The 14,345-nt window shown below is 32.5% G+C and overlaps 2 protein-coding genes and 1 non-coding gene across 3 annotated transcripts in view; 2 read left to right on the top strand and 1 right to left on the bottom strand.

Moving 5' to 3' along the window:
* LOC108377818 (uncharacterized) overlaps positions 1-4,662 on the top strand; it is a 5,933-nt gene extending 1,271 nt beyond the window's left edge. The window contains exons 2-5 of the mRNA XM_017634113.1: positions 548-568; positions 1,756-2,137; positions 2,219-2,355; positions 3,762-4,662. Coding sequence (XP_017489602.1) covers positions 548-568; positions 1,756-2,137; positions 2,219-2,355; positions 3,762-3,851 — 630 coding nt within the window. The 3' untranslated portion in view covers positions 3,852-4,662. The remainder of the gene's footprint in view (positions 1-547; positions 569-1,755; positions 2,138-2,218; positions 2,356-3,761) is intronic.
* A 1,527-nt stretch (positions 4,663-6,189) lies between these two features.
* TRNAQ-CUG (transfer RNA glutamine (anticodon CUG)) lies at positions 6,190-6,261 on the top strand. Its single transcript has one exon. It is a non-coding gene; the product is annotated as a tRNA-Gln (tRNA).
* Positions 6,262-7,913: 1,652 nt separating this feature from the next.
* On the bottom strand, positions 7,914-12,869 carry LOC108377817 (gustatory and odorant receptor 63a-like). The gene is made up of 7 exons (XM_017634112.1): positions 12,663-12,869; positions 11,576-11,725; positions 9,630-9,812; positions 9,415-9,558; positions 9,155-9,268; positions 8,634-9,074; positions 7,914-8,130 (listed from the first exon to the last, which is right to left on the bottom strand). The coding sequence occupies exons 1-7, from the start codon at positions 12,867-12,869 to the stop codon at positions 7,924-7,926; spliced, it is 1,446 nt and encodes a 481-aa protein (XP_017489601.1). The 3' UTR covers positions 7,914-7,923.
* Between the last annotated feature and the right edge of the window lie 1,476 nt (positions 12,870-14,345).

Genomic DNA, 14,345 nt, shown 5'->3' with positions numbered 1-14,345 from the left:
ATATATATATATACAAGAATTGCTCGTTCAATGTAATAATACTTCAATTTGTTGTCGATAACTTTACTATTATACTTATCGAAATTTTTATCGATATTTGCACACCTATATCTTTATAAATTTATTTATTGATAGTGATATTTCTTTCCATTCTTTATCGACATTTTTATCGATTTGGTTACCGATGTATTTTTGTATCTGTGTTATCAATAAAAACCAATTTTTGAAAATAGATATCGGCGCCATTATTTTTATCGGTATTCGCTAATGGAATTTTCGGTTCTTTGGTTCATTTACAAAGATCCTTCGTCACTTTAATACTTCGATTTGTGGTCGATAATTTTACCAATATATTTATCGACAATGCTATCGATACTTTTATAGATTAATTCAACGATGTATTTATTGATATCGATATTGTTTTTTTATTATTCATCGACATATTCATCGATAGGACAATTTCTGCGTTTTCGTCCATTATCAATAAAAAAAAACAATTTTTCCAAATCGATATTACTATCCCTATGTTTGTAGATATTTATCGTTGCTAATATCGATTTATTGGTTCGTTAGAGATTCTTCGTCGCTTTAGTAATTCAATTCGTTGTCTGTAATATTGGCGATAGCTATGCATATTTGCATATCGATATTTGTAGAGATTTATTTATTGATTTAGCTAACGACAGATTTATTGATATCGATACTGCTTTCGGTTTTTTTTAACATTTTTATCGATTTGGTCATTTATGCACCACCCGCTTTATCACTAAAAATCAATTTTTCAAAATCGACATTATCATCATTAAATCAATTCGAAGTCGATAATGCCGATATGTATGCATAACGATATTTGTATAGATATATTTAGGAAACGCTAAAATGATTCCACCTCATCATCCTCCAAATAGCAACAGCAATGTGAGCCTAAAAGTGTTTGAAATTCGACACTTAACCAGCGGCAGAAGCTCCTTAAACCGCCCACGATCGACTACTGGGCCTGAAGATGTTTGTAACCTTACAACGTCAAGATTTTTGTTCAGCGCTCGCTAAGCCCACTATACGCCCATCTGTCCAAGAGAAATACATAGCTTGTCACAGCAACGCCTATACCCTACCTGTCAGGAGAGAGACCAGAAGGCTACCCCACCTATTAATCATCCACGAAGGTTTCTGCAATGATTTGAAAACAATTCGCGGCAATCGAGTGAGGGATCAGGCATTCCCGGAGCAAGTTTGATCGTACCATGACCACTCCCACAACCCTGATTGCCGCTTGGCTGTCAGAATAGATATTTACGTGTCTAAGCTGTATTCTACCCGTACGTAGCCACGACTTTTGCCTGCAATACGTTGTAGAAATCTGGAAGCCTATACTTCAGGTTTCGAAAAGTCCTAACAGAACACACCTCCCCCAACACTGCCATCCAACTTCGACCCATCCGTCGAAAAAGGTTATCTTGGCTCTCCCATTGTAGAAGAGGGCTGTTCTTTCAGGCGCTGTGTGGCAAGTGGCGTCGTCGCGTTGAAACCGCATATTGTCCAAGTCTTTTTAATCTACTTAATTGAGGCCATAAAAAGATTGGTATTATATCACAATAAAGTCTACCGTCCATCGTAACAGTGTTACTGACATTATTTTCGAAATAGTACTCGTATATATGTTTATCATCAACACATCACATAACCACTCAATAGTCTCATTTTACTACTACTTACATACATACGTACAAATGTATTTCCCATTGCAAATTACAGCTTGTCGCCCATTTGCTACTCTTCCTGGTACTTTTGGGTCTGGCACATGCCGAACAAATGAAAAATATGCTTGCCATAGATATCGAGGATCAGAAGGATAATGGCTTTTATGATATGTCACCATTTCGTAATCAGTTGCGTCTGCGCACCGCCTCTCAACTAGTTTCCGTTACCGAAATGCTGCTCTACATATTGACTGCTGTTGCATCGGTTTATTTGCTTAGCACTATCGCATTGTTTGCTGGAATTTTTAAAAATCGCTCTGAATTTGTGCTTCCATGGTTAGTTGTTGAATTTATATTCATTATATCAGCAGCAGTTTTGGTATTTTGGCTGCAGAACGAGAAATTTGTGGATATCATTGGAGGCAAAGTGTACTATTGTGAGTGAGCAAGTTATTAATTAATTCAAACTGTATATGTGTTGAGGGCTTTATTTAATTTTTTTCTTTGCTAAATTTCAGTTATGATATGCTTCACGGTACTGCTCTTCGATTGCTTGATGTGGTACATCATACACTCTTTCTATCAGAGGCTACGCACTATGAACAAGTTGAGAGAAATTGCAACAGTCGCAATACCTTGTCCGCCGCCTGGATCGGTAAGTATCTGCTTGGGGGTATAATTTTTGAATTTTGGGATATTTTCAATATATCGGTGTCTGGAAAGACAATGGTAAAACTCTTTGGAAAATCGTTCTAATCTACGGTCTATGTACATTAGTGTGGTCCAAAAGAATTAAAGTCGGAATTTCAATGCTCTCACCCTCTAAGACAACCATTGTCGCCTTTACCGAAAAAAATAACTCTTGCATGTATGAGAAATATGTATAACTCTGAATAAGTTCGTGGTCAATGTTTCCGCCGAGGTGAAGTATCTTGGTCTAATCTTGGACTCCAAACTTCTGTGGAAGCTGGTGTTGATGCTACAGAATAAAGATTTACGACTTCAACGTCTAGCTTGTGTACCCAATACAGGAGCGATGCGCACTTGTCGGACTGGAGATAATAATCGAGCTCGTGCCACTGCTTTTTACCATAGAACAGACAGTCAAGCGTATTCTTATTAACTTCGCAAAACAAACAAATACCAGGCCTTTTCTCCAGAGTTGATAAGAACGGATTTAAAATAGATATAGATTGAATCAAAGCAAATTTTAGTAACTGAATTATGGAGGGAAAAATTGACAGTTCTATTTTTTTAATGAGACTATCCTAACTCTTAGTGAAATTCAGGCAGCACCCAAAGCTCTCATTGAGGAACTTAAACCTCTCGCTGAACACAATGACCTTCTCGTAATTTTGGTACCAGGTAACAAGGAAATAGAGGAAAGTGAAATAGCGAACGACTTAGCAAGGAGGGCGGCGTCCGCTATATCCGCAAACTGTGAGCAATTCCGTGCAGTAGGTCCAAACATGATCAGGGACGAGCTCAGGAAAGTGGTAATAAGAATAAGAGAACAACACTTGCGAAGCACAACAAGAGTACTTTGTCAAGCCAAATGCTTACTGAGGGGAATACAACGTGAAGAGATACAGGCTTCTTATTAACTTTACTAAAGAGAAACTAACGAATGTCGCAGGTATCCGTACAGAGCTCTGCAGAATTAATCTGCATAAGTACGTGAACTTGTCAAATGATCTCTGTCGCTTTCGCGACTCATCCAAAGAGACACCATTGCTCATGTTCTTTGATTCTAAGGCCGTTTTAAGAAGACGAGAGGCTTGACTCAATGTGGCCAAAGGATGAGCACATACACTTCCTACGTCTAATGGCTCGTCTATACTTTCTGCGGATTGTGGGACTAGCAAAAGGGTTGTGAAGAGTAGAGGCCACAATAAATCCTTTAAAGCGACTTATGAATTCCTAAAATATGTATCCTGGTACTGAAAAATGTCCCCCTTCCTTGACACTGAGCCTGCCTTTGTATGATTAGCTTAATTTAAAACATAATAAACCACTAATATTTAAAATACATCTGAATAATCTAAATATCTTCTCCGACAGATACCCTTCCACTTCCGACGCGAGAACATGTATCTCGGCAGCAATGGTTATAAGCACATCCTCTCCGAGTCGCCAGATGGAAATTATTAAAATGAGTAGATTTTACGAAGCACTGCTTAGAAATTGAGCTAGGAGTGCACATGCATAGATGCATAGATAACTTAGACAACACGAAATCTCCAACCGTTAGAGCTGCTTCAAATCCCGTGATTCCTTCCGTATAGGTACCACATAGAAAATTCGTTTATGACGCACGGTTACATACACGCCTCCGATAAAAGCAAATCAATAAGCACCTAAGCCTTTTTTGTAAGCAAAGCAAAGCAAACAAAACACACACATACATAAATGAGTGTAAATGGCATGCAATATTCCCGGCCTTATTACTATTATTATAACTGCTAATATTTATACGATATACGAGTACCAAAAGTACCATAGTTTGTGATATTTTGCTGCGAGCTAAATAAATAAAAGCTTCAATGATTTTATTTTATGATTTAATGGTTTCTCGTATTAATTGCTATAAATAATATTTAGATATGTATGTAGGTATATTCGCTGTTGTGTAAGAATATGTTTGTATTATGTTTTTGCCGTACGAATATTTTTTTTTTATTACCAAAGGTGCAAATTTCGTATTTAGGTAAGTTATTTTAATCAAATTTAGGCAGTGCAGTGATTGTATACTTAAGAATGCCTTATACATATAAAGAAAATACATATGGATGTATTTATGTGAAGTGAAAATAATCTACTTTGTAGACGGATGAGTACATACATAAATATGAGTAGCAACATACGTATTAATAATGTTATTAATTCTGATGCATGTAAATGCTGTATTTATGCTATTTTATTCGATTGAATCCAATAAAAATATTAGTGTGTAATACAAAAAGTTTATATCGGATTATTTTAAGGGAGCAATTCTTGCATATACCCTGTCGGGAATTTCATAGTCAACTACTAAAATAGCTAACGTTTGGCCCATTTATTACAGGTAACTTTTAATTTCAAAGCCATACAGGGCTCAAACGAAGAAATAGGGTCTGGGTAAAATTTTTTTCACAATTTTTGCTTTCATCAAAAAACTTGTCTATAAAATTAAAAAAATATATGTACGTTAGGGCGCATCACTCTCCAAACAAAAATGAAAAATCTGTACTGTTTTTCGAACGGAAATATGGAAATATACAACTTTCGCAAAGATATTTTTCAAAAATTTTAAGATTTGTGTGAGCTGGACCTTGTTGAAAAAACCTACAAAGATAGAGTTTTTTTTGAAAAACAATTATGTAGTTTTTAAAAATAGTTTGTATAAACACACCTAATATGATAAAATTGTTTAAGTTAAAATGGTCTGCTACAAATTTTTAAAAATTTTAACAATGCAACCAAATTTTTCAATTTTTATCAACGCAATCAAAATACATAGTGGAATTTTTTTTGGGGTATTTTCAAATCGGTTTAGCTCACGCAAATCTAAATGTTTTTCCGAGAAAATTTGCCGCATGCCTTAAAATAAAATAAATTTTATGATTCCGATAGGAAAACTGCTACTTTTTTTGATGATTCACCCTAATGTACATATGTACATACGTATATTTGTGATTGCATTTTTTTTGTTAGAAGCGAGAACACTTGCATTTGAGCTATGTTTTTTACAATAATAGATAGTATACCCGTAAATATACGTAAATATGTACATATGTACGTGCATATGGGGCGTTTCACGTCAAATGTCTCAGTGGCGCAAAACGAGCTACTTTTCGATTAGCTGGGAAACACATAGAAAATGGAAAAAAATGTTCACCAACTATGTTTTCTATTGATTTTTTGACAGGCTATCCGATGGTTGTTTTCCAAAATTTTCCCATTTTACGGTAAAACGATTTATATCTCGGAAAAATAAAAATTCCCTGTTATTAATGATTTCTACGTAGGTAAAAATCCTTGCATTTCGATTGAGATGACTTAAAACAATATTAGAAATGACCATCATTGAGAAAAATTAAAAATAAATTTTATTTTTGAATGTTCACAGTTAAAATGGAATAATTTTGGAATTAATATTTGGCGATTTTTCCCCCCATTTTCCGTTTCCTTCCCAGCCAGTCGAAAAGTAGCTCGTTTTGTACCACTGAGCACGGCTGGCCTATTTGGTAATTTGACGTGGTATGTAGATATGTCTGTGTGTAAATAGCACGTACGTAACAAAGAATTAAGAATTGCATTAGAATCACCCTGTAATGCATTGCACATTAGCCAGAGACATTAGCGCGCTAATAAGGCAAAATGTATCCGATTTGTTGCATACATTTAGGAGAGCGCTGTTATGTGTATACTCTTGCTCCGCGATTTTCTCTAGCATGCGCACAGCAAAACTTGTGCGCTTAGGTAGCACATTGTTCAAGGTAAGGCAAACGGTTCCATGGTGTAATGGTTAGCACTCTGGACTCTGAATCCAGCGATCCGAGTTCAAATCTCGGTGGAACCTAAGGAGTTTTTTTATTTTAATTTTTTAAATAAACGTTTTAAAGGTTTAATTATTTAGCATATCGTCACCTGAAATGCAAAGGCGTAGTAACATCGTCGTGATTGAAATGTAAAAAGTCGTGACTAATATTTTAATTTTTTTTCATAAAATGATGTGGGGAGTTGTAATTCGATGAAATCCATCATATAAATCAAAAAGTGAATTTTGAATTTTTTGTTAGTTATTATTAGTTCAGGTGACGATATGTATGTACATAATATGTAATATATCTCCTTATATATAAAGTAAAGTTGCAAAAGTAATGTTACTAAAAACCACTGGACCGATTTTGATGAAATTTTCATTTAAGAAATAACAACAGCAAATACAACTTCCACAAATAAGAAAAAATAACAGAGAGAAGGTCCGCATATAAAAAAGACAACAACAAATAGAAATAAAGAGTTGCCATCTGCTTGAAAAATTTCGATTAATGAGATCGATAAAAAAAAATTATTTACAATATATTGCAATTTGGATATCGAATAAATGAGGTTTAGGAATACTTAAAAAGGTAAATATTTTCGAAGAGAGTTACCATATTTTAAAAATTTTAATACTATGAAACTGCTAAGATAAATAACACATTACAATACGGATACAAAACAAAAGAGGCTTAAAAAAGCTTGATTTCCATTTCTGTTTGATAAATAAAGTGTTTAATAAGGGTGTCAAGCTTAGTTTAGAAAATATTTTTAAAGAGGATTGCCACCTGATTGAAAAATGTTATTCAATTAAATTGGTAAGATAAATGAAATATTACAGTTTTAGTATCAAGCGAGGTTATTTATGAAATCTTTGATTTAAAACATTTTTCATTAGCGTTATCAACAATCTAAAAAGTTCAGACCAAAACAAAAGCTATTTGAAAACGGTTTAGTAGAATGAAGAAAATAATTTACACATTCTTAGATCCGGATATTTATAAAAAGGGTTGGCATTGATATTAATTTTTATGTTGAGGGTTTGAATAGTAGAGTTGAAATAAAAACTTTGAAATATTTACGAAACGAAAAATATTGAACAAAAGCTACTCATAGAAACTTAAGAAATAATAAAAGCTTAAGAAATGTTAAAATATCAGGTGAAAGGTTTTTAAAAATTCCTTTATTCTTGGGAATTGCAAAATTTTGCAATATTCATTGCAATTCCAGGGAAAACGTTAGCCGATTCCTTTAATTATTTTTTCAAAGAAAAGATATTACAGGTGGCCATACCAATTTGGTTTAAATCCGATCATTAGGTTCATGAAGAAATTAAAGATAATCTTAAATTTTTATATGAAGTCGGTTTTATTTTTTGCTTAAAAATTACTTGTTTGTATTGTTGTTTGTACAAATTCAAAACCAGGCTCATTTGAAAGAGTAATCCTTCTGCTATAATAGGGGTAATTTTACACACTTACCCACGCCACTTACCCATAAAAAAAAAATCCGTTTATTTAAGCTAACGAAATTTGAGTTATCCACCAACCCCTTTAATGTTCGTAGTTTCGAAACGTTCAACATTTCTACATTGATATGAAATATAATGTTTATGTATATGAAATATTTGTGTGTTTGCTCAAATACAAAATCTTAAATTTGTTCCACCAAAAAACACTTTTCTTCCTTATTCTTATCCTTATCCTTTCCTACCTCGTGCAGGTGGTGGTGCCTTAGTCGTTGTAGTTGTTGTTAAGGGTGTCGTGCTAGTTGCTTCGGTAGTTTCCATAATCGCGTCAGTTACTAGCTCAGCCATTGAAACATTCGTATGCTTACCCGAGTCACTGGGTATACTGATCTGGAACTGGAGCAACACAACCAGATAAGTGACCATTGTGGTAAGCAACTGCAAAGCAAAATTAGATAAGTAATGAAAAATATCCATATACCAGTAATAAATCTATAATATCGTTTCTTAACTTAAAAGGAAATGTATTAGGATGGTTCTTAAAAATATCAACAACTAAATTTTTTATGTGGCACAACCCCCTTATTTTGTTCTGCGTATAAAATAAAGACATCCACGACAATTTCAAAATTTTAAACAAATTTTTAGTGGTCGCTACAAGGCTTTGAAAAAATTAAATTTTTTTAATTGCAAAATTAGACAACAATTTGACTTGAAATCTGGTAAATTCGACATATTATTGAAAGCTGGTCAAAGTCAACGTTTTGGCGAATTTCCGCGATTAAAAAACATTAAAATCTGGTAGCGATCCCAAAAATTTTGTTGAATTATTTTTTTTTTGATGTCTTTATTTTGTACGTAGAACAAAATAAATGGCAGCTCCATGATGTTGATATTTTCAATGACCACCCTAAATGTATGTACTTATTTTTTTTACTCACCCCTTTGAAAAGATTCCGATTTACATCGAAAAATCCGCCACAATTGATATTCGACGGATTCATTTCAGTAGCGCGTATAAACATATTAATTTCCGTTTGTGCATCTGAGTTCATCCAATTCAATTCGACCATTAGTAATTTCTTCTGAAAATTCGTACGCACATTGAAGGAGGCATAATGAGCCTTATCACAAATATAGAAAAGTAGGAATACATTCCAAATGGCGGTAATGGCCAAACCGATGTCCTTAATACCGAAACCTTCAGAAAGTTGGGACATAAGACCATAAACCGACAAAGTGATAACAAAGAAAAGATATAGATTGAGGAATGTGAAGGTGTAGCAGGTAGCATTGCCGGTATCGCGTGTCAATTTGCTCAGACGTAACCACAATGCGCGATAATCGGCGACCATAGCGGCGGGGCCAATGTGACGAAGTGCCTAATAAGAGGTGAAATAGAGCGCATTTGAACCCTCTACTTTACGAGTCACTTTTTTAAATAATTGCATTGTGGATTTACCCTTTGAAAACGCTCGCCTAAAATATTTGCTGTCGTACTGAGACAATCACAAATAATGAACCACCAAGCACCCAACATGGCGGTCAAGTTGTCTAAGATGCAGTAAGGTATTACCTGCGAAAAGAATGTAATTTATGTGAGGCATACATACATTATTTGTACAGAAATAAAAAGCGAGCTTAAAAATGAATTTAAAAAAAAAATAAAAATGCCAGCGTTTTATATGAGGAATATGAAATTAGTATTATTAACTAACTTACTTGCACGAATAGAAAATCTGCCATCGTTATGTGAGTTATAACAACCGATATAATAGATAATACTGGCAAAACTATCGCAATAATTGTAGTTTTTCGAAACAAATTCAATGGTAAGCTATGACCCGATATTTGATAGTATAAAATCTAGGCACGATAAACAAAAAGTTATTCAATTTTATTAAAAAAAAAAAACAATTCAAATTACAACTCTATACCTCAAAGTCATCCCAATCGTTCCACAGTATGGCGATCTTACGCGCCTCCCACCAGAGTATTGGAATCAGCAGTAGTGGTAGAATATTTACCAGAAATAGATAAGCAATTACAGCTTCCTCGAAAGGTCCACTCAACGATGAGACTATTCCTATGCGATTTTTAGCCACATAAGAGACATATATCTGAATAAAATTATGAATAAAGTGTAAATAAAATAAATTTGTATGTACATATATTAGACTATACCAAATAAAACGAATGTTTTTTTTTCATTTCGTCCTATAAAATAAAAACTTCGTTGTCGGCACAAAAAAAAATAATTGTGACAAAATGTCAGCCCTCTATCCTCAACTTTCAGTTAGCGCTCGCAAAAAAGAGATTTTTTAATGAAACAAATCGATTTCAAAAAACGGAGGAGGTTATCAAATCGTCGGAATATTTTTTTTTATATATAACCGCATAATATTGAACCACGTTAACCGATATAATATTTTAAAGGAAGGTGATACCTCAGAGGTGGTCCCATACTTATTTAGTTTAGATCCAATTATTCCATCACGAAGAAATGAACGGTACCCTTAAATTTATAAATAAATAAATAAAATTAAATTTATAAATAAATAACTAAATATGAGAATTTAAGTCGCTTTTGTTTTTTGCCTAAAAATAACTTGTTTAATAAACAATTAAATACAAAAAAATAAAAACAAACACCTTATAGCTTATTCAATTTTGGTATAACAAGTGCAAGTTTAAAGTAGCTAGGACTTACCGTTGATGTTTGAAATCTTTTTTTTTTTGTTGACGGTGTCAGCCATTTTCTTCCACACAAAGTGTGTTGGACGAAAAAAAAAATTAACGAAACTTTCAACAAAAAAAATCAGCGATAAGTCCTCGCTACTTCAAACTTGCACTTATGATACTAATAATGAAAGGGGCTACGATGTTACTTGTTTCTATTTTTTATATTTAATTGTTTATTAAAAAAGTTGCGGCTAAAAACTTTTTTCAATAAAAATTCGTACTTTTGCGAGTGCTAACTAAAAAATGAACTAGAAGGCTGACATTTTGTTAAAATATTTTTTTTTTTCACCAACAACAAAATTTTCATATGGGACCGAAAGAAAAAAATATTCGTTTAATTTGACATAGTATAATGTATATATATGTATATCAAATCGGGTCCGTGGCTATATACAATAAAAAAGTTTGTAATACACAGCCAACTCAGAGTGGATTTTTAGGTCACAAACATGTTCTCCCTTTACTTTACCTAAAATCAGCATAAATCGAATTTTCTCTTCTCAATTTGGAAACATAATTGAAAATTTAATTTTGAAAACTGTAATTATTTCTCTCCAGACTCATGGAAAAATTCATCAAATACTAAAATTTTATTTGCATGTTAACTAAAATCAAATTTAGATTAGCAGAAATTGAGCTGGTTTTAATATTTAGTTTACTGTTTGGAGATAATTTAGGTCGACAGAATATTAGACGGTATTTTAAATGGAAATATTTTTTTATACACCACTTTAAAATCGGATTGCAGACAAAAAAAAATTATGAAGAAACTCCAAGTTTAGCTGACGTACATATCAAGGACGAGAATTTTTATGACACAAAACTCCTCTCCAAATAGTCTTTCAACTATTTACGTACTTACAAACTTTTTTTCGCAGTATACTTATTGCCTTATTCATAAAAAATAAAGTAGGTTTAAAGAGCTTTATAAAATGACGTTTTCATACATTTTTCAGATTATAAACCTTTTTTAAAGCTACTTTATTTTTTATGAATAAGGCCATAAACATTTACACACAAATTCATAAAAAATAAGTAAATAGGAAATTTTTATGAAAATGTCACTTGATTGAACTCTTTAAACCTACTTTATTTTTTATGAATAAGGCCATTAATTTTTACTAAAACTTATAAATCTTACCGCCAGGAGTATGAAGAACACAAGCGAATATCCAAAAGCTATTGAATTTAGCAGAAATTTAGCTTTGCCAGCTTCACGTCTTGTAATGGGTAAGACCCCAATTATATGCAGAAACCATTGTATTGGCGCAATGTTATTGTAAAAAACATTCTAAAAGAAATATATATTCTTTTTTTATTTAAAAGCATAATATATTTAGAGAAGGGTGCAAACATAATTGAGATTTGTCTACTAAATTCCAAAATATTCAGCTCTTTCAATGAACCACTCGCAAGGTGGAATATACACACCAATAGAGCTGGAATATAAAATTTCATACAATTAAAAAAAATTAAAATATATCAACAAAGGGGTGTACTATCCTAATGACATAAGTTAATAATATTTTTAGAAAACTTTCGGGTATATAGTTTCGTAGTCTATTCAATTTTAATATAACAGTAGTCATGCATTTTTTTCTAAAAATATTATGAACTTATTCACAGCAGTTCATTAGGATAGCGCACTCCTTTGTTGGTATGTTTTTTAAATTTGAATAAAATTTTAAAATCGGATTTACAAGTACGACATTTTTATACAAAATTAATGAATATCAAACAAACAAAAGGAAAGCTGTACATACTGAGGTTGAAAAGGGTGTGCTATTCAATTGACTGGGAGTGCGGTTCTTTGAGTGATCAACAAAAAGTTCATCGGGTTAGGAGAAGGCCTGCCAATTTGGCTCAAGCCGTGCAAATTTTACTTCAAATTGTACTGACCGATTATGTAACTGCCGGTGTCACGAAAGCAATTTAAGTGAAAAAAAAAAAAATCTGTCAGCTTCCTTATTAAATGCAAATGAAAGATCAGTTTGCGCTTAAAATACTTTCGTGAAACTGGCCGATAGTTTAATTTTATATTTCTCTCAGTGAGCGATAAAACCAAACCTCAAGATTTGAGCGAATATACAGAGAAATATTTAAATATTTATACCTTCTGAAATGCGACTGAGAAATCGTTGATGTACTATTTAGTAGGCACTTAAACACCATTTTTTTATTTTTTTATGTTAAAAAGTATTTTCAAATAAACATTACTATTTACTTACTGCTCGAAAATTTTCATTCAATGTAGTTGTAGTTCCGACCGATGCTCGACTACCCCGACTAGTGTTGGCATTCAAATATGGATTATCCTCATTATCGAGTAACCCAGTGGAATACTTTCGCAGTCCACCATCATGGCCGTTAAAAGTGGGCTTTACATTTAGAAAAACTGTATCGTGCTTCTTGCGGCGATTATAACTATTGAACATTTTTGATTTGAATTTTGTAAATCTAAGCTATTTATTAAATTCAAAAGTACTATAGCAGCACAGTAAAATAGTAAAACCGTTCACTATAATTACCAAAATCGTACTATGTCCTTGTTCACTGGCGTTTGTGGCGAAGACCTGCCTGCCGACTAGAGAAGGCGGTCAAGTGTAATCATTAAAAATTCATAAGTTTTATTAGCGAAGATATTTGTTTTTTACACTTTTGTTTACACTTGCGTAGCTAGTACTTAACTCGTTAAAAGTCAATAAACGGAAGAAGCTTCATGAAATTAGGAATATAGCCGTTAGATGAGGTGGCGATACGACTACCTGCCGGCCAGCTAGTTGACCTTAACCGACAATTGCTAACAGGACGCTATCCTAATGTTTATCCTTGTATGTATGTACATATGTATCGTGTTTGATAACAGGTGTATTTATATGTATACATATATACATTAGGACGGGTAAATTTATTTGGGAGATTTTTTCGACTATAGCACAGAAGAATTCTACGTGTAATTCTAATTGAATTCACCGAAGATACCATGAGCCTAAAATCAACTTGGATTAGGATTTTGCTGGACTGTCGTAAAGAAGTACCTTAATTTTGTATAAAGACATGCTGTAAGGGGTTTTTTGATATCAGAAATCCAATTCTGCAATTAGATATATTTTTCTTAAAACTTTCACCAGAGGCCGCAATAGTGAAAATTTTCACATTTTATTCGAAATCTATTTTCGCAATTTGGCAAACTCCAACTTGATTTAAGTTCCATGTCATAGTCCAAAAAAAAATTCACCCGCCCTAATATATGTACATACCCTTATTTTATTTCGATTCGACAATCTTAGAACCTAGAATTACTATTATCCTCTTATTTTAATATTGGCTTTTATAATTTAAACATGTATAGAATAACCGAGCTTCACTTTTAGAAGTCCAAGCCGAGACGAACTGTGGCAATTTTTGAATTTTCGGCCATGAGAACCTTAAGTCGAAGAATAATCACTGAGAGAACGAAATTTTACATTTCAACTCACTGCAGTCTTTCGTAGGACAATTGCCAATTCTGTTTGTCTTTTAGCAATAAGTAGTCTAAAAATTAAATGAAATAATAAAAAATATGTTTTTTTCTTTTTAAAACAATAAAAATTAAAGAAATTACATTAAAAAGGAAAAAAAATGCAAGTAAAATTAAAAAAAAATAAGTTTCTTAAAATTAAATGACATTAACCAAATTACGTTTTTCAAAAAATAAAAATTAAAAGCATACTAAATTAAAACGAAAAAAATAAAAAGTGAAAAATGTAAGTTCCTAAATATTTAAAAAAAATATATGTATTTTTCTTTCTTAAATAATATAATCCAAAAACTAAAAAAATCAATTAAAAGAAGGCAAAATATACATATGTATGTATGTAATTAAAAAGGTAAAGAAAAATAATAAAAATATATTTTTCTTTATAAAACCA

This window comes from Rhagoletis zephyria, unplaced genomic scaffold, assembly GCF_001687245.7.
Source record: "Rhagoletis zephyria isolate East Lansing unplaced genomic scaffold, Rhagoletis_zephyria_1.1 Rzeph_scaffold_12756, whole genome shotgun sequence".
NCBI lineage: Eukaryota > Metazoa > Arthropoda > Insecta > Diptera > Tephritidae > Rhagoletis > Rhagoletis zephyria.
Note: the sequence above shows the minus strand (reverse complement) of the source record. Positions and strands in the feature narration are given on the sequence as shown.

What these genes read in the sequence shown, in the direction of transcription:
- LOC108377817 (XM_017634112.1), bottom strand. Translation starts at nt 12,869, where the DNA reads ATGTTCAATAGTTATAATCGCCGCAAGAAGCACGATACAGTTTTTCTA. An exon ending in TGAATGAAAATTTTCGAGCA is followed by an intron (nt 11,726 to 12,662) that starts GTAAGTAAATAG and finishes TATTTCTTTTAG; the next exon opens with AATGTTTTTTACAATAACAT. An exon ending in CAGATTTTCTATTCGTGCAA is followed by an intron (nt 9,269 to 9,414) that starts GTAAGTTAGTTA and finishes TTCTTTTCGCAG; the next exon opens with GTAATACCTTACTGCATCTT.